Consider the following 20,321-nt stretch of genomic DNA (forward strand, 5'->3'; position numbering starts at 1 on the left):
GCAATTTATGTGATGTAAGGTGACAAAAAATTGCTTTTTTTGGCACTGTTTTTATTTTTATTTTTTTACGGTGTTCACCTGAGGGGTTAGGTCATGTGATATTTTTTTAGAGCTGGTTGTTACGGACACGGCGATACCTAATTTTTTTGAAACAAAATAAATGATGTTTTAATGTCTCCATGTTCTGAGACCTATAGTTTTTTTGATTTTTTGACAGATTTTTTTGTAGGGGCTCATTTTTTCCGGGATGAGGTGACGGTTTTATTGGTACCATTTTGTGGGACATGTGCCTTTTTGATCACTTGGAGTTGCACCTTTTGTGATGTAAGGTGACAAAAATAAAAAAAATTGCCACAGTTTTTATTTTTTATTTTTTATGGTGTTTATCGGATGGGGTGGATCATGTGATATATTTATAGAGCCAGTTGTTACAGACGCGGCAATACCAAATATGTCTATTTTATTTATTTTTGTATTACTTAAATGGGGAATTTTTTTTTTTACATGTGAAACCTTTATTTTTTTATTTTTTTAAACACTTTATTTATTTATTTTTATTTATTTTTACACTTTGCGTACCCCATAAGGTCACTATTGATTTCTCCTTAAACTGTAGCTGTCATATTAGCCCCAGTTACAGGGGAAATACAGCCCCCAGAGAGGCTGAACAGCAGAATACAACACTATACAGCCTCAGTGCAGGACTGATCGAGGTCTATGGAAGATCTGAAAGCTCCTGCACTCTCCCTCTCACTGACAGCGGGCCCCCCGCTCAGCATCTGCACGATAGGCGTGCAGCTGCCATCTCTGAATGGATGTTCCAGAACGTTAATTCAGAGATAAACATCCACCCATAGGACCTTTATATCCTATGGGCGGATGTGAAGTGGTTAAGAAAACTCTATTAAGTTGGAAAAACCCTCTAAGACTTGCAAATTGCAGATGACATTCATTAGTCTAGGCAAATACATATGCATTTTTAGGTATGAGAAGGAAACAAAAAATTAATGAGACAGCAGCAACCATAATCTGATTCATAAACCGAGTTATGAAATACTATGCAAAGGTTTTAGGTAGGTGTGGGAAAATGCTGCAAAGTAAAGGTGCATTCACACAACTGTATGTACTGTATGCAAAACACGGATCCGCAAAAAATACGTATGGCGTCCCTGTGATGTTCGCATTGTTTTTGTTTTTTGCAGCCCCATTGTAACAATGCCTATTTTTGTCCACATAACGGACAATGATAGGACATGTTCTATCTTCTTTTGTGGGACTGCGGAACGGACATACAGATGTGGACATTGAAATGAATAAGTCTGCATCCAATCTGCAAAAAATGTGGATCGGATGCAAACCAAAAATATGGTCATGTGAATGGGGCCTAAGAATGCTTTCAAAATAGAAGTGTTACTAGTTTATTAGCCTATTGACAAAATAGAAAGTAAATGAACAAAAGAGAAATCAAATAAATATTTGGTAAGACCACCTTTACCTTCAAACCAGCATCAATGCTTTCAGGCAAGGAGGTTGTTCCAAACATCTTTGGGAACCAACTCCACGGATCTTCTGTGGATGTAGGCTTGCTCAAATCCTTCTTGGTGATGGACCATGTGATGAGCGCAGTGACATCACCAAAGGTCCTTTTCTCCCAGGTCCTCAAAGAAGAAGAAAGAAGACAAGCCGGGCTGCACGAACAAGTGGATGAGGTGAGTTAAATTTTAGATATTTTTTTTTTAACCCCTCCATCCCTAATTTACTTAGCATTCTGTATTAAGAATGCTATTATTTTCCATTATAACCATGTTATAAGGGATAATATTAAAATCTACAGAATACCTAACCCAAACCTGAACTTCAGTGAAGAAGTCTGGGTTTGGGACTGGGTACGACATTCAGTTTTTTCTCATGCGCGTGCAAAATGCATTGCACTCGCGCGGAAAAAACTGAAGAATGCAACACAATCGCATACAAAACTTACCCCACTCGCAGGCAAAATCGCACGATTTTCCTGCGACGCACCCGCATCCTATCCAGCCCTCACACGCGACACCCATGTGAAAGAGGCCTTAGGGTTCAGAGAATAGCAAAGTCCGATGCAAGCTAGGGTCAGAGCCATAGAACCAAAGATATCAGCAACTGAAGGGCAGAGGGAGAGAACATCTTCAACAAGCCAGAGTCAATACAGTGGAACAATACGTCTCAGCAATTCATGAACAAAGAAATAAACAGGTCAGACAGAAGTCCAAGGGTCAGTAAGAATGAGAGAATCAGGAGACAACTGGGCAGAACAGAGAGAGAGACTAGCATAATACCAATAATCATGTGACGTTTGCAGGCTGGGAAGTGATCTGCCACCCATGACACCATCTTAAGGTGCTGAGTGCATACGATAATCTGGTTTCCTAGTGCAGGAGAGAAGGATGAGCTTCTGCCTCACATTGGATCGGAAGTGTCACCTAATTCACCTGACTGCTAATCCAAACACTGGCCTCGGCAGTTCATACACATGTGACCACTGAGGTGATTGGCTGAGCAGTCATGTGGATACAGCACCGGAATGGAGGTATCTTTGGGTTCGGTCTTTTTCTTTCTTTTATAAGCCTGTCTGGTAATGCACAGGGTAAAAGCTACACAGGGGCAGACTGGGAACTTAAAGAGGCTCTGGAAAAAAACTAAAATTGGCCCCATGTGTTAGGTGGGTCGAATTCAACAGAAGGCCAGCAGAACCAAATACCACAGTGCAGCACATCATCCTGAGGATGATGATACAGTTAAATTCAAGAGGGCGCCTGCAACCACTGTCCAGGTACTTTAATTAATCATCAGATTGCTACTTACAGGCCAACAGTCCTGTACGGTCTATGGCCAGTCCACCCCTGAAGCCGCAGCATGATTTGCTACTACAGTAAATTGATTTTTCTTTCCACTGCAAATGGCATCCCATTTGTATGTGCCCTAACGGCCCCTTTAAACAGACCATCAGGGCATATATTGGAATTAACATTTCTACAAATGCTTGATCATGATTATTGCCCAATGTAAATGTGCCACCCAACAAATGATTTAAATGGTTATTTGCTGTGTGTTCAAATCATCATTCATAGTCAGCACATCGTCCAGTCTGTGTGAACAAAGACGTGCTGCTGACAAACAATAAATCTAATCTATATGGGGCAGTAGTAATCGATCGTCCCCATACTGAGTAGATGATTGGGGTATGTGAATGCAGCTGAACAAGATGGCGATGCTCAGCAAAGAATGGCTAATTCCCGATCATTACCCTGTGTCTTGGACCATGTTAAAAGGCACATACATGGGGTACAAAAGACATTGGAAAGGTAGGAATCAGAATGTGTCTTCTAAATGAAAATCAGCTGTTGCCAGGTAATGCTTCATTTTCCACCGCATTCGTACAAGGGCTAGGTGGTGAGGGTTGAGTGGATGGAAGACAACTACTTCTAAGAAGACTTAAAGGGGTTATGCTATGTAGATGGCAATCTCTTTCTAACAAAGCTAGAACCAACCCTGTACCTGACATGGATTCCGAGATTACTCCAATTGTTCTGCTAGAATTATTTCCAGATGACAAATTGGGGTTGGGCATGTCCTTTTCGCTGCAGCTCTCTCCCTGACTTTATTCTCTCTGTCCTGTGACATCACTGTGTTTTTTATCCATGTGTTTGTGTGCACTTTGGATTTCAATGTATGATATTTTTTGTTAGCAGAAAGATAAAACGCTACCAGAGGAGTCTGTCAGTGACTTTCTCTCCTTTCTTGTTCGCTACATATTCACACTTGGTTGAGCCAAGCATTCATATGTATGGGATGATCGGGACAGAACACTGTCATTTGAATTAGTGTTTAGCTGACAGCTCATCTCATGTTTATTGCCAATTTTAGTATATTAGGTGCAAAGGTTGCAGTTCCATTTGGGAACTGGTGCCTAAGGTGGCCCAAGGCTTTCTCAGCCACATGAGAGGATACTGGAAATGTTGGAAATGTAAAGTAGGTGGCCCTTGTGCAGATTTGCCATTGTGCCTATATATATATATATATATACACTCACCTAAAGAATTATTAGGAACACCTGTTCTATTTCTCATTAATGCAATTATCTAGTCAACCAATCACATGGCAGTTGCTTCAATGCATTTAGGGGGGTGGTCCTGGTCATGACAATCTCCTGAACTCCAAACTGAATGTCAGAATGAGAAAGAAAGGTGATTTAAGCAATTTTGAGCGTGGCATGGTTGTTGGTGCCAGAGGGACCGGTCTGAGTATTTCACAATCTGCTCAGTTACTGGGATTTTCACGCACAACCATTTCTAGGGTTTACAAAGAATGGTGTGAAAAGGGAAAAACATCCAGTATGCAGCAGTCCTGTGGGCAAAAATGCCTTGTGGATGCTACATTCAAATGGTAGAGTCCGAATTTGGCGTAAACAGAATGAGAACATGTATCCATCCTCTGATGGCTACTTCCAGCAGGATAATGCACCATGTCACAAAGCTCGAATCATTTCAAATTGGTTTCTTGAACATGACAATGAGTTCACTGTACTAAAATGGCCCCCACAGTCACCAGATCTCAACCCAATAGAGCATCTTTGGGATGTGGTGGAACGGGAGCTTCGTGCCCTGGATGTGCATCCCTCAAATCTCCATCAACTGCAAGAAGCTATCCTATCAATATGGGCAAACATTTCTAAAAAATGCTATCAGCACCTTGTTGAATCAATGCCACGTAGAATTAAGGCAGTTCTGAAGGCAAAAGGGGGTCCAACACCGTATTAGTATGGTGTTCCTAATAATTATTTAGGTGAGTGTATATATATATTTATATAAATATAGATATAGAGGGTCATTTTGTCCAAAGTAGTATAACAGCTCTCACCTGCCCATCGCCTAGAAAGCACGGAAGTGCCTGGAACATGGCATGCTTTGTGCAGATTCAAAAGAAAAGGATGAAATTCACCTTCCCAATAAAACGGTATCCTTTATTTTTCAGGTGATTAAAAACTCCCTTAGTAAAGGTACACTCTCATCTACGTGTTTCGGATCAGCACATCCAGATCCTTACTCGGGTCATTTACTATACTGAAATACGTCTAAACTAGGTGTATGTCAGGTACATATGGAGGCGCGAGGCCTAAAATTGTGGGCATGGGGTGGGAACGGGGCAGGCTGGCAGGCCAGTCTCATTCATCATTTTCTACGCCTGTTTTAGGCGTAGAAAAAGGTCTAACTGTAAAACAGCTCGGAAGCGGTCTTAAATTTGGAACTGGCGCTGGATGCGTCGAAGTTATGGAGAGGCCTGCGCCTCTTCTTCACTTCTTCGGATCCTCCACAAGCACAGGGCCTATAACGCCGTCTAAAATACAGGGCTTCATAAATGTGTCCCATAGTATCTAGCATCTATCTAACTTTAGTTGCATAACTTGAGAACAGCAGTGTTTTCAACAGGAAAACGAAGTGATTCAGTGGTATTGCAGGAATTGGAGGATAAAATCTGAAAAAAACAACTCATCAGTTCCTGGTCTGTAAGTGAAACCTTTTTGACTATGATAAGTGTCTTGGAATTCCCAGTAGAAGTACAATAGTTGTTTTGAAGATATCATACGGAAAAAGAATCTCCAGCGTTATCACCCCACCCAACAGAAAACTGCTGGTTCAGATCCTGTCATTGAAATTCTTAACAGGTTTTATTCTTACGGGATATTCATTGCCTGAGTGATCGGTAAATGGAATGGATTACACCAGTGGCATTAAAATGGTATGACGGTTTAAATTTTCTTCCATATGTAACTGTTTTTCATATTATAATTCAGTCCATTTTTTTATTTTATGTGTTACTTTTCAGATGATAATAAATGCATTGTGGTTTATGCGGGATGAAATATGACTTGTATATTATTTTGTCTGGTCCTGTTTATCCGCTCACTGGAATCACACAGCAGAGGTGAAACAACATTACAGGGTACATTTATAAAGTGTACTAGTAAGTGGAAGCAGACAGTAATTGGTATTCTGATTCACTGGACTTTCATAGGTAATATGATGTGTTGTGGCTGTGTCTGCAAAAAACAAAACAAAAAAAAAAACAATTGCAAACACAAACCAGTCACTAAGGACACTAAAGGGGCACTATAGGGAAAGAATTTGTGATATAATTGGGTAGATAGACTTTATCAGAAAAAGCTTAGCACAGTGAGTAAGGGACTGTCTCAGTTGTTTCATGCACCTTGCCAGCAAGTTCTGCATTAGAGTTAAAATTTTCTGCAAGAACAACGTGCCAGATTTTCTTTGTAACAAACTTTACACTGTTCATAGACTTATTGCCAGCACTCAAATAGCATACACCCCCTTAATGACCAGACCACTTTTTACAATTCTGCACTACACTACTTTCACGGTTTATTGCTCGGTCATACAACTTACCACCCAAATGAATTTTACCTCCTTTTCTTCTCACTAATAGAGCTTTCATTTGGTGGTATTTCATTGCTGCTGACATTTTTACTTTTTTTTGTTATTAATCGAAATTTACCGAATTTTTTGCAAAAAAATGACATTTTTCACTTTCTGTTGTAAAATTTTTCAAATAAAACTACATTTTAATATAAATTTTTCTCTAAATTTATTGTTCTGCATGTCTTTGATAAAAAAAAATGCAATACGTGTATATTTATTGGTTTGCGCAAAAGTTATAGCGTTTACAAACTATGGTACAAAAATGTGAATTTCCGCATTTTGAAGCAGCTCTGACTTTCTGAGCACCTGTCATGTTTCCTGAGGTTCTACAATGCCCAGACAGTGGAAACACCCCACAAATGACCCCATTTCGGAAAGTAGACACCCTAAGGTATTCGCTGATGGGCATTGTGAGTTCATAGAAGTTTTTATTTTTTGTCACAAGTTAGCGGAAAATGATGATTTTTTTTTCTTACAAAGTCTCGTATTCCACTAACTTGTGACAAAAAATAAAAACTTCCATGAACTCACTATGCCCATCACGGAATACCTTGGGGTGTCTTCTTTCCAAAATGGGGTCACTTGTGGGGTATTTATACTGCCCTGACATTTTAGGGGCCCTAATACGTGAGAAGTAGTTTGAAATCCAAATGTGTAAAAAATGCCCTGTGAAATCCTAAAGGTGCTCTTTAGAATTTGGGCCCCTTTGCCCACCTAGGCTGCAAAAAAGTGTCACACATGTGGTATCGCCGTACTCAGAAGAAGTAGGGAAATGTGTTTTGGTGTGTATTTTTACATATACCCATGCTGGGTGAGAGAAATATCTCTCTAAAAGTCAACTTTTCCCATTTTTTTTATACAAAGTTGTCATTTTAGAGAGATACTTCTCTCACCCAGCATGGGTATATGTAAAAAGACACCCCAAAACACATTGCCCAACTTCTCCTGAGTACAGCGATACCACATGTGTGACACTTTTTTGCAGCCTAGGTGGGCAAAGGGGCCCAAATCCTAAAGAGCACCTTTAGGATTTCACAGGGCATTTTTTACACATTTGGATTTCAAACTACTTCTCACGCATTAGGGCCCCTAAAATGCCAGGGCAGTATAAAAACCCCACAAGTGACCCCATTTTAGAAAGAAGACACTCCAAGGTATTCCATGAGGGGCATGGCGAGTTCCTAGAATTTTTTTTTTTGGGCACAAGTTAGTGGAAAATGATTATTTTATTTTATTTTTATTTTTTTCTTACAAAGTCTCATATTCCACTAACTTGTGACAAAAAATACAATTTTACATGAACTCGCCATGCCCCTCACGAAATACCTTGGGGTGTCTTCTTTCCAAAATGGGGTCACTTGTGGGGTATTTATACTGCCCTGGCATTTTAGGGGCCCTAATGCGTGAGAAGTAGTTTGAAATCCAAATGTGTAAAAAATGCCCTGTGAAATCCTAAAGGTGCTCTTTAAAATTTGGGCCCCTTTGCCCACCTAGGCTGCAAAAAAGTGTCACACATGTGGTATCGCCGTACTCAGGAGAAGTAGGGCAATGTGTTTTGGGGTGTCTTTTTACATATACCCATGCTGGGTGAGAGAAATATCTCTCTAAAAGACAACTTTTCCCATTTTATTATACAAAGTTGTCATTTGACAGAGATATTTCTCTCACCCAGCATGGGTATATCTAAAAATACACCCTAAAACACATTGCCCAACTTCTCCTGAGTACGGCGATACCACATGTGTGACACTTTTTTGCAGCCTAGGTGCGCAAAGGCGCCCAAATTTCTTTTATGAGGGCATTTTTAGACATTTGGATTCCAGACTTCTTCTCATGCTTTAGGGCCCCTAAAATGCCAGGGCAGTATAAATAATAGAAGATTTTTTTTTTTGGCACAAGTTAGCGGAAATTCCTTTCCTCTAACTTGGGACAAAAAATTCTATCTTTCATGGACTCCATATGCCCCTCAGCGAATACCTTGGGGTGTCTTCTCTTCAAAATGGGGTCATTTGTGGGGTGTTTGTACTGCCCTGGCATTTGAGGGTCTCCACAATCATTACATGTATGGCCAGCATTAGGAGTTTCTGCTATTCTCCTTATATTGAGCATACAAGTAATGAGATTTTTTTTTACGTTCAGCCTTTGGGCTGAAAGAAAAAATTAACGGCACAGATTTCTTCATTCGCATCGATCAATGTGGATGAAAAAATCTCTGCCAAAAAAAAAAAAGGAGGGGAAAGGCGTCTGCCAGGACATACAGTAGGAGCTCCGCCCAACATCCAAACCCACTCAGCCCATATGCCCTGGCAAACCCGATTTCTCCATTCACATCAATCGATGTGGATAAATAAATCATTGCCGGGATTTTATTTATTTATTTTTTTTTTATATACAAAGTGTTTGCCAAAGCATATGAACACCGCCCCTCAGCTCATAAGCCTCAGCAAACATATCTTTTTTACTGCAGAGGAGAAATCTCGTCTTGCAGCGCCGCATACACAGACTTTTGTGTAATCTGACAGCAGCGCAATGCTTCTGTCAGAATGCACATCAGTGCTGCAGCTGGTTCATCAGTTGGTCCACCTAGAATGTAAAAAAAAAAAAAAAAAACAGACCGCAATGCAATAAATTTATTAACATTAACTTTATATTACATTTGAACAGAACATTAACTTTTATAAACTTTATTGAACTTTTGGAACAGAACATTAACTTTTTTGCTTACCGGTGATTTTATTATTTTTTTTTTACCTTTATAGGACAAACCTCTCCTTCCCCATGGGACAATGTGCAAAGCGCAAATCGCCCAGAGATGTGGCGAAGTACATTTTGCACTTTGACCCAGGTGAAAGGAGAGGTTTGCAGCAGCTGTGAGTAAAAGGGCCCTAATAGCCCTGTGTGCCTGTCCTGTGAGATGCAATCCCTATGCTAAGTGTACCTGTGTGTGGTACTTCCGGAAACACTCCCCTAAGCATAGGGCAGGGTGGTCAGGGCAGTCAGGACAGAAATAGCGGGTGTCACGCCTTATTCCACTCCTGCTACAGACACAACATCTTTTTCGGGGTGGCGCTTGGTTTGAGGTACCAGCAACGACATTGGGGAAATGTCGCTCATGTAGACGGCTCACTACACTGGTGGATGGGGCCACGGAACCTCCTGGATACAGGAGGTTCTCGATGATCTCTTCCTGAAATTTGAGGAAGGATCCTGTTCTCCTAGCCTTACTGTAGAGAACAAAACTATTGTACATAGCCAATTGAATTAAATATACAGACACCTTCTTATACCAGCGTTTTGGTGCGACGGGACACTAAATAAGGAGCCAACATCTGGTCATTGAAGTCCACCCCTCCCATGAGCAAATTATAGTCGTGGACCGAGAGGGGCTTTTCAATGACACTGGTTGCTCGTTCTATTTGGATTGTCGTGTCTGCGTGAATGGAGGAGAGCATGTAAATGTCACGCTTGTCTCTCCATTTCACCGCGAGCAGTTCTTCGTTACACAAGGCAGCCCTCTTTCCCCTTGCAAGACGGGTGGTAACGAGCCGTTGTGGGAAGCCCCGGCGACTAGGTCGCGCGGTGCGACAGCAGCCAATCTGCTCTATAAACAAATGCCTGAAGAGGGGCACACTTGTGTAGAAATTGTCCACATAAAGATGGTACACCTTGCCAAATAGGGGTGACACCAAGTCCCAGACTGTCTTCCCACTGCTCCCCAGGTAGTCAGGGCAACCGACCGGCTCCAGGGTCTGATCTTTACCCTCATAGACTCGAAATTTGTGCGTATAGCCTGTGGCCCTTTCACAGAGCTTATACAATTTGACCCCATACCGGGCGCGCTTGCTTGGGATGTATTGTTTGAAACCAAGGCGCCCGGTAAAATGTATAAGGGACTCGTCTATGCAGATGTTTTGCTCAGGGGTATACAAATCTGCAAATTTGGTGTTAAGGTGGTCTATGAGGGGCCGAATTTTGTTGTCACTAAAGTGCAGGAAACGCAGGATGATCTCAAATCGCAGGATGGTCTCACATGGCAGCAGAGAACATGGGCATGTGATGAATTGGGTTCGTGGACCAATATGACCGCAATTCTTGCTTTTTTGTCAGGCCCATGTTGAGGAGAAGGCCCAGAAAAGTTTTAAATTTGGAAACTTGGACGGGTTTCCACCGGAAAGACTGGGCATAAAAGCTTCCCGAGTTGGCGGCTATAAATTGTGTGGCATACCAATTTGTTTCTGCCACGACTAAGTCCAAGAGCTCCGCAGTCAAGAACAGCCCAAAAAACCCCAGTGCCGATCCGATCTGAGCTGTCTCAACCCGAACTCCAGACTGGGCGGTGAAAGGGGGAACTACTGGTGCGGCTGAAGTTGGGGGCTGCCAATCAGGGTTTGCCAGCACCTCAGGGACTCTAGGGGCTCTACGGGCCTGTCTGTGCGGTGGCTGCGACGGGGGAACTAATGCACGCGCCACCGTACCAGCTTCAACTGCCTTTCTGGTGCTCGCCACTTCACCATGTTGTACGACAGTGCTGGTACTAGGTCCAGGGAGGGCTGCGCTGCTGGTGTATGCCTCACCACGTAATCCGACAGCGCCAGCCCCACTCTGCTGCCCTTGAAGCGGATCCTGCACAACCTGTGGTCTAGAAACACGGGGCCGGGTACGCCTGGTGGTATCAGGGACCTCAACCTCATCGTTCGAACTTTGGGTCAGACTGCCACTGCTTTCTACAGGTTCGTATTCTGACCCGCTGGATTCGTCAGATGAGGGTTCCCATTTCTCATTCGACTGGGTCAGAAGCCTGTAGGCTTCTTTAGAAGAATACCCCTTACTTGCCATTTGGTCAACTAAATTTAGGGGGTATTCCCTGATACTACCCAAGAAAAAAAGCAAGCCTGTCTTACAAATGGGAGGCTAGCGAAGTACCGGAAGCCGCTTCGATTGATAAAAAATATCAAAACTGATTTATTTATCGCCGCAGCGCTTGTAAAGTGATTGTGCAGTGATAAAAAAAAAATAAAAAAAATTTTTCACTGCGGCGGGGCGGGCGTGGTTGAACGCACGTGTGGAGGCGACCGATCAGGCCTGATCGGGCAAACACTGCATTTTGGGTGGAGGGCGAACTAAGGTGACACTAATACTATTCTACAGGGTGGGCCATTTATATGGATACACCTTAATAAAATGGGAATGGTTGGTGATATTAACTTCCTGTTTGTGGCACATTAGTATATGTGAGGGGGGAAACTTTTCAAGATGGGTGGTGACCATGGTGGCCATTTTGAAGTCGGCCATTTTGAATCCAACTTTTGTTTTTTCAATAGGAAGAGGGTCATGTGACACATCAAACTTATTGGGAATTTCACAAGAAAAACAATGGTGTGCTTGGTTTTAACGTAACTTTATTCTTTCATGAGTTATTTACAAGTTTCTGACCACTTATAAAATGTGTTCAATGTGCTGCCCTATGTGTTGGATTGTCAATGCAACCCTCTTCTCCCACTCTTCACACACTGATAGCAACACCGCAGGAGAAATGCTAGCACATGCTTCCAGTATCCGTAGTTTCAGGTGCTGCACATCTCGTATCATCTGAAGGCAATCGTCTATGCTGTGAAGATACGAGATGTGCAGCACCTGAAACTACGGATACTGGAAGCCTGTGCTAGCATTTCTCCTGCGGTGTTGCTATCAGTGTGTGAAGAGTGGGAGAAGAGGGTTGCATTGACAATCCAACACAATGGGCAGCACATTGAACACATTTTATAAGTGGTCAGAAACTTGTAAATAACTCATGAAAGAATAAAGTTCCGTTAAGTTATCATCTGAATGCCATCGTCTATGCTGTGAAGATACGAGATGTGCAGCACCTGAAACTACGGATACTGGAAGCCTGTGCTAGCATTTCTCCTGCGGTGTTGCTATCAGTGTGTGAAGAGTGGGAGAAGAGGGTTGCATTGACAATCCAACACAATGGGCAGCACATTGAACACATTTTATAAGTGGTCAGAAACTTGTAAATAACTCATGAAAGAATAAAGTTACGTTAAAACCAAGCCATTGTTTTTCTTGTGAAATTCCCAATAAGTTTGATGTGTCACATGAACCTCTTCCTATTGAAAAAACAAAAGTTGGATTCAAAATGGCCGACTTCAAAATGGCCGCCATGGTCACCACCCATCTTGAAAAGTTTCCCCCCTCACATATACTAATGTGCCACAAACAGGAAGTTAATATCACCAACCATTCCCATTTTATTAAGGTGTATCCATATAAATGGCCCACCCTGTAGATCTGACTGTGATCAGTTCTGATTACTTACAGATACTATAAAAGTACCAATGCTGATTAGCGATATGCTATTCAGCGAATCAGTGACTGCGGTGCGGTGGGCTGGGCGCTAACCGACGCTAACTACCTAACAAAGGGGCCTAAACTAACCTAAAACCTAATCGTCAATACTAGTGGGGAAAAAAAGTGACAGTTTACACTGATCACTTTTTTCCCTTTCACTAGTGATTGACAGGGGTGATCAAGGGGTTAATTGGGGTGATGGGGGGTGATCTGGGGCTAAGTGTAGTGTTTCGTGTACTCACATTGATGTGTGCTCCTCTGCTTTGACCAACCGACGAAAAGGACCAGCAGAGGAGCACAGAAGCCATTTAACACATTATATTTATAAATATAATGTGTTAACTGGCTTGTGATTCGATTTTTTGAAAATCACCAGCCTGCCAGCGATGATCATTGGCTGGCAGGCTGGTGACTAAATACTCCTTTAACTTTTGCCGGCCAGCAATGCGCATGCGCGGGCCGGCTATGAGCGTAATCTCGCGTCTCGCGAGATGACGCGCCAGCGCGTCAAGGAGGATTGAATCCTGCGTTAGGCGGCCCGGAGGCGGTTAAACGTGGCGCCTGCTCGCGCATGCAGCGGGTGCCATAGATGACGGGTCTCTACTGTTTCAAACAGCAGAGGCTCGTAGCAAATGTCTGAGACCAGCAATAATGCTGATTGTAGGCAATTACCCCTTTAGATGCCACGGTCAAGCGCAAACATGGCATCTAAATGACGGGAAAACCTGGAAGTGCATGTGTAACATCCTGAAGTATGTCACTAAACTTCTGTATCCCTGCTACAATAATGTCAGGTGTATATGTGTATTTCCATCTAGTGTAATCTAACTGTGCATTGCCATGATATGTATTTCCAGGTCTGTATTATATATTTTCTGTAATTTCAATGTACACCAGCAGGTGGCAGGAGTATGCAACAGGATCTTAGCCAGTTTAGTATTGCTAGATTGGAATAGTTCATTCCAACCTAGCCCCCCCCCTCTTTGAGGAGGAGTGGAATGTTCCCACATCCTGCCTCATGGGGAGGAAGGAAAGTTCTAGTTAGTGTGTACCAGCCCCCCTCTTGGGGAAGGCTCTGTTGGTAGGAGCTCCCAGAAACAGGGGTCCCAACCTAGGATCCAAGTCTCGGCTGAGACAAAGATCACCCTTTCCAGCCTGAGTCATCTAACTCAGCTGGTTGACAAGAAAGCAGCCCTCCAGAACTATAGATCTCCAGGAAGAAGACATCTTACCCTGCGAGCAGTCCTGTGAGTACTTATCCAAAGACCAGGAGAAGCCAAATTCCTCCTTCAGCTAGTCAGGCCCAAACTAAGCAGACTACAGACAGAGCAGAAGACAGATACCTGCCAGATCTACTAAGCATATGTATAAGAAGCAGAATAGATATAAATTCCTGCCACATATTGCCAATACCTGCTAGGACCCCAGACTATTGCTGTAACATGTATGGATCAAAGCTGCCAATCATTAAGTAAAGACAAGTTGGATCCTATTACCTGTTTGGATCTCAATTATTCCTCCATTACTCCTACTGACCACACTCAATTTTATTGCAAGTGAGCCAGGATTCAGGAGTCCAGCCGTACCAAGGTAGGAGACACCGTTGACACCATATCTGCTACACAGAGACATTATCCCCCTCTGGCATTCCTCACCTGGTACGTGAGCTTATAACATCTTAAAGGGCCCTGCTACAGTACCTGCGCAAGCTGCAATTGGCGTCATGAACTACTACACATATATCCTGACCCACTGCATAGCTGACACACTGACCCAGTGTCCTGCTTATTGCACATGCTTCTAGTTGAGGACTGACTTCTGCGTCTGGCAATCGGGGAAGCTGGTCCTTCTTCCTAATACGTTGAGTCTCTCTTAAGAGACCTAGCGTATTACAGCTGCATTTCCTATGTTGGCCTGCCATCAGCATCACCATAGGATCTAACTACTGAATATTGTAGCCTCCTAGAGGGGCTAAAAAAAGTAAAAAAAATATAAAAATTCAAATCACTCCCCATTTCCCCAAAACAAAAATAAAAATACATAAACAATAAAAAAATATAAATATCATGGGCATCGCCACACCTGAAAATGCCCGTAACATTAAAATATAAAAACATTAAAATATAAAAATATCTATTCCATACGGCGAATAGCCTCACTTACCCAAACAAAATGTATGAAAATGTTATCCAAACCTCACAAACTTTCTAAACTGGTATCAATAAAAATTATAGATTGTCCTGCAAAAAATGAGCCCCCACACAGCTCACTAGATGTAACTATAAAAAAAGTTATGGGGGTTAGAATATGGTGATATAAAAAAAGTATATATTTTTTCAAAGTTTTTATTTTTTATTTCGGTATTAAAACACAAAAAACCTACACATATGTCATATCGTTGTAATCGTACTGACCCAGAGAATGAAGCGCACAAGTCAGTTTTGCCACAGAGGAAACGCTGTAGGGACAAAACCCCAAAAACTGTGACGGAATTGCATTTTTTTCCAGTTCCACACCATTTGGAATTTTTTCCTACGATTCCCACTACATTGTATGCTATAGTAAATGGTGATATTAGACAGTACAACTTGTCCCACAAAAAGCAAGCCCCATACGGCTATGTGAATGGAAAAATAAAAAAGTTAGGGCTCCGTAGTAAAGACCGGGAATAAAAAGGAAAACTTAAAGACAAAAAAAACCTCCGGTATCCAAAGGGTTAAACAAAAACTTCTCCCAATAATGGACAATTTTTTAAAGGTTTTTTAAATGAAAAAGCATAACACGTGCAATGGCACAGTGTGTTTGTTAAATACTCTGTTAGTTAACACTGTCAACCTGTCCTATGAGACCTCAGAGTGTCATATACAGTACCAATTTTTAGAACATTTGAATCATATTTGATTTCAGTATAATCGATTAGAATACTTTGAAGTCTGGCAGTCTCTAGTTTTCCTATAAGGCATATATTACTGACATAAAAGGTACTAAAAGGAAGCTATGCTTCCAGTTTTCTACCAATTATGCTCTATAAGTATTTTATGGAATAGTAGTTGCATCTATTAGGCCACGTATTTGTTTTTTGGTGTTTCACTTTTTGTTGTTCATCATGCTCTGGGTATGTTTTCTTTTATAGTATTTTTCTACAGGCTTGAAAAACACGTACAAAATGTAAACAAAAAAAAATAGAAAATAACCAGAAATACATTTTAAAGTAATATAATTGGTTTCATATACTGTAGTATAACTCTCCAAAGGAATAAACCAAAACATGCTTTTAAATATGCTCTTACTCAAATCAGATGTTGTTGAATACATATACATTTTCTGGTGTTTTTAGATTTTATGAAAAGTTTCTAAAATATATTTTACTAATAGTTTCTAAAAAAAAATTTTTTTTAATGTTTATATATTTTTTCTTTGTTTTTCAGATTAGTATGCTGGTGAGAAGTCTTGTCATCTGTAAATTAGTTTTTACCAGTTCATGGCTTACACAGAGCTGTCCTTCTATGTGTAACTGTTTTAATGGAGTCCAAGTTTTCTGTTCCAGTTCCAAAATGACAATAATTCCCACTGACATTCCAGCCAGTGTCACTGACCTCATATTTTTAGATACATCAATAAATTTGTTGAAAGATGAATCCTTAAAACATTATAGCAGCTTAAAAAAATTACTTTTTTTCAACAATGATATACTTTATATACACGAGAATGCATTTCATGGACTACCTCACCTCACCAACTTGGAGATATCAGCCAACCCACTGTCTCAGATAAAACCTGGAACATTTAAAGAGCTGACAGAACTTCAAAAACTCATTATTTCATACAATTCAATTAAAAATCTCTCATGCAGTCTCTTCGAAAGCACAACAAAGTTGGAATTTCTTGATTTACAAGGAAACAACCTCTCACAAATCTGCTCCAGTCTATTTAGTCAGTTGAAGAATCTTCATGAACTGAACCTTGGATCTAATGAAATTAACAAACTGCCAGCTGATACTTTCAAACAACTGCAAAATCTGAGCATTCTCAAACTGGACAACAATAACATAAATCAAATAGTACCAGGAAGCTTTGACAAGCTAAAAAATCTTACTGAACTATCACTGGATGGAAATAAGATATGGCGGATACTTAGGTATACCTTTGAAAATTTGACGTCCTTGAAAAAACTCACTCTTGTTAAGAACTCTATTAAAGAGTTAAATTCACATATTTTTTCAAAACTCAGTAATCTTAGATGGCTTGCCTTAGAAGGAAACCAAATTACCACTCTTCCTGCTGGGACTTTTGATGAACTACAAAACTTAGTCAACCTATTACTGGGAAGAAATCAACTGCAAACCATTCCTAGGGGAATTTTTTCTAACTTAAATAATTTAGAAACATTATTTTTGTCTTTTAACAAAATTAAAAGCTTGGAAGACAATGCTTTTGAAGGACTTGAGTCACTTACTCACCTTTATCTGGATAATAACTGTCTTGAGGTTATTCAGGGAAACACTTTTCAAAATATGACTAGTTTACTTGTTATTAGTCTTCATCACAACTTGCTAAGAATGCTCCCAGAAGGTATATTTGATCCCTTAAATAATCTAATATCATTAATTCTTCATGGTAATCATTGGTGGTGTGACTGTTCTTTGTCTCATTTTCTGAACTGGATCAAAGACAACAGAGATATGACTCAGATTTCTGAATTAGTTTGTCAAGGACCTGAACACCTCCATGAAAAATCAATTGCTCTTTTGAGAAATCGAGAGCTGGATTGCCCTACATCTGAAAATGTTCTATACCGGTCATTTAGAATACAGGAGACAGCTCTCACGGATGGTCCTGGCACTGAGAACATTGTCCCGAGCATCTGCAGGAGTTATTTAGCCAGTAATGGTAGTTTAATTATTCATTGTGAGATGATGGTTTGTTCAAGCATTAATATAATTGTTTCTACAATGAACACATTCAGTACAACAACATCAAGTCACAACCACACAAAAGATGGTTCTAAATGTGAAGCCACGAGCCTGAAATTCACTATTACATCTGAATAATCTTCTAAATGTTATGAATATTAACCTTTTTTTTAACTTTCTATCTGTGAAGTTTATCTCATAATATACACAAAGCAACCAGGTGATACAAGACATTTGAATTATATTATACATCACACAAATATTCCTGATACATATAAATCTGACACATTGATTTATCATAATTTAAATCTTTGCACTTTACTTTTTAGATGTGAATTTTATCTCATAATATACACAACTTAAAGTGCAATCACTAACTAAATAGATGTGATGCGTCCTCATAGAAAAAACATTAGACTGAATGTGGGGTTAACCTAGGCTATAGTATACATGTCCTGTTTCCATACATTTTTCCATTATGTTGGGATATACAGTAGTTTCATCAACTTTATGGAAAAGATTATTTAACCAAGCAGTTTACTTAGTTAGCAATGCAGTTTGTGGTTTTTAATGGAAGTCAATTGAATATGCATATAACTGTACAGGCATACGTGTGGGGGAAGGGTTGGGCAGTAGAAAACCCCTGTGCAAAAATACTATGTGGACCCTTTTCTTTTAAAATAGTTAATTTGTCAAGATTAAGGGCTTCATCATAGTGCTCCTTGAACCTTACTATGCCTCTAGTCAATCCTTCATCTAATGGTTCAGTAATTTTGAGACCTGGTGCACTGTTTTATAGTGGCAAGGGACTTCCTTGCCTATTGAGCTGCACAGTCTGCACCTATGATTTGTCTGTTCCAGTCTGGGGCATAAATTTGGAGTTTTGTTTCAAATGTTCATGCTGAATGCTATCTACAGAGGTGGTGTGAACCTAGCCTAACCTGGAAGTTAAAATGGTAAAACATGAAAACATTGACTACATAGGAAAGAGAATGAAAATATTGTAGGAAGGAAAGGAAATAAAAAAGATAGGTATCTGTCATACAAATGTACGTTATATGATACATGTGTCCTTAGAATAACATGATGGAGAGGTTTTATTTGAATAAAGAGCAATGCATGATCAAAAAAAGATAATGTTAATGTTAAATAATGTTTTATGTCATTGCATTTGTGTTTCAGTGATTTCTCAGTTTTTTTTCCCAGTGTAATCAGGTAATAACAGAAAGTGGGTGTGAACCCACTGTGCCAACTAACCAATTTGACTTTTGGCTAAACCTGATGGCATTATCCTGGCAGTTTCCTGGTACTCACCCTTTAACCCATATACATGGATCTTGAGTTTGCTGCAGGGAACCATCCAAGCAGCTACCTTCTGGAGTAGTCCTGGTGTCATTGGCAGCTGACCAATGGGGGTCAGAGACACCGGTGTGAAGCGCCGAGGGATCAGGCAATAGGTGTAGTCTGAATACAGTCCAATATCAGAGTAGACTGAGTATGTGCGTAATCTAAATAGCAAATCTGAGGTCAGGCCAGGCAAAGAATCGGAAATGAAAAACAGGCAGTGTTCCTACATGGGCTCACAGAGTAACCACACCTTACCTAGGCTTAGCAAAACTAGAATAACAAAGCTCACGCAAGGAGGTAGAACAACCATCCTAGCTAAAAAAGAAAGACTAATCATCACCTTAGTCAGCAGCAGGACAGATAGCAAGAGGGAAGGATTAACTATAGCAGCCCTGAAGAGAAGTTTACTGAGCACTAATCCCAATACATACTCGGACAGTGGGACAGTGCAGGACATGGGCTGTCTATGTAACACAGGTGCATGTTCTGATCACATGAGGCAGAAAGCAATGTCCACCATCCAGTCTTGGCACTCTATTGGTAATATAATATCAGATATGGCATTCATTCTCTGAAGGGGATAAAGTAGAAAAATATTTATATAGGGAACTGACAATTAGTAATGTTATTTTCTAGCACTAAAATAGTGTATCACATTCTAAGTTAGTATGCAATGGGTCTAAGATTTCTTTAGGTTTGTCAGATGGCCTTCCCCTAGTTCCATACCTTCAATTTAGGCAGACAACATGACTTCTTCGGAGCCGGGGGAAGGGGGCCCGACGCTGAACTCCTTTCTCATCTCCGAGGAGTGGTCACTTGGTGGAGCGCAGTGCAAAGGGATCAATGATAAGTATACTGTATAAATTCCTTTGCACTGAGCTTCCCCTATGGTGGCTGCAGGCAAATAGCTTTGTAATAGAGGAAAAGCAGATTTATCAGCATATATAGTGAGAAATATGGTGCTCAGAATGAGCGTCATAGTTGTGAAGCACCTGTTCCACTTTTCTGCCATAGAAGTCGGATTAAGTGGGTGAAGTGGAGGGCGACATTTTTTATTACAATTTTTTTTAAACTTCTTCTACTTGCCTGGGAGTGATTGACACATGCATTTTGGGAAACTGGGCACAGTATTATCTGCTACCAGAGAGGAGACTGGAGAAGCCAGCTCTGCATTTACCATTTTCTTTTGCACTTACCGTATTTTTCGCCCCATAAGACGCACTTTTTCCCCCCAAAA

General features: G+C 40.7%; 1 protein-coding gene across 1 annotated transcript; it reads left to right on the plus strand.

Annotated features, from left to right (window-relative positions):
• Positions 1 to 5,593: 5,593 nt before the first annotated feature.
• On the plus strand, positions 5,594 to 19,808 carry LOC120997957 (carboxypeptidase N subunit 2-like). Its single transcript, XM_040428335.1, has 2 exons — positions 5,594 to 5,775; positions 16,253 to 19,808. The coding sequence occupies exons 1-2, from the start codon at positions 5,749 to 5,751 to the stop codon at positions 17,873 to 17,875; spliced, it is 1,650 nt and encodes a 549-aa protein (XP_040284269.1). The 5' UTR covers positions 5,594 to 5,748; the 3' UTR covers positions 17,876 to 19,808.
• The last annotated feature ends 513 nt before the right edge of the window (positions 19,809 to 20,321 follow it).

This window comes from Bufo bufo, chromosome 4 (assembly GCF_905171765.1).
Source record: "Bufo bufo chromosome 4, aBufBuf1.1, whole genome shotgun sequence".
Taxonomy (NCBI): Eukaryota; Metazoa; Chordata; class Amphibia; order Anura; family Bufonidae; genus Bufo; species Bufo bufo.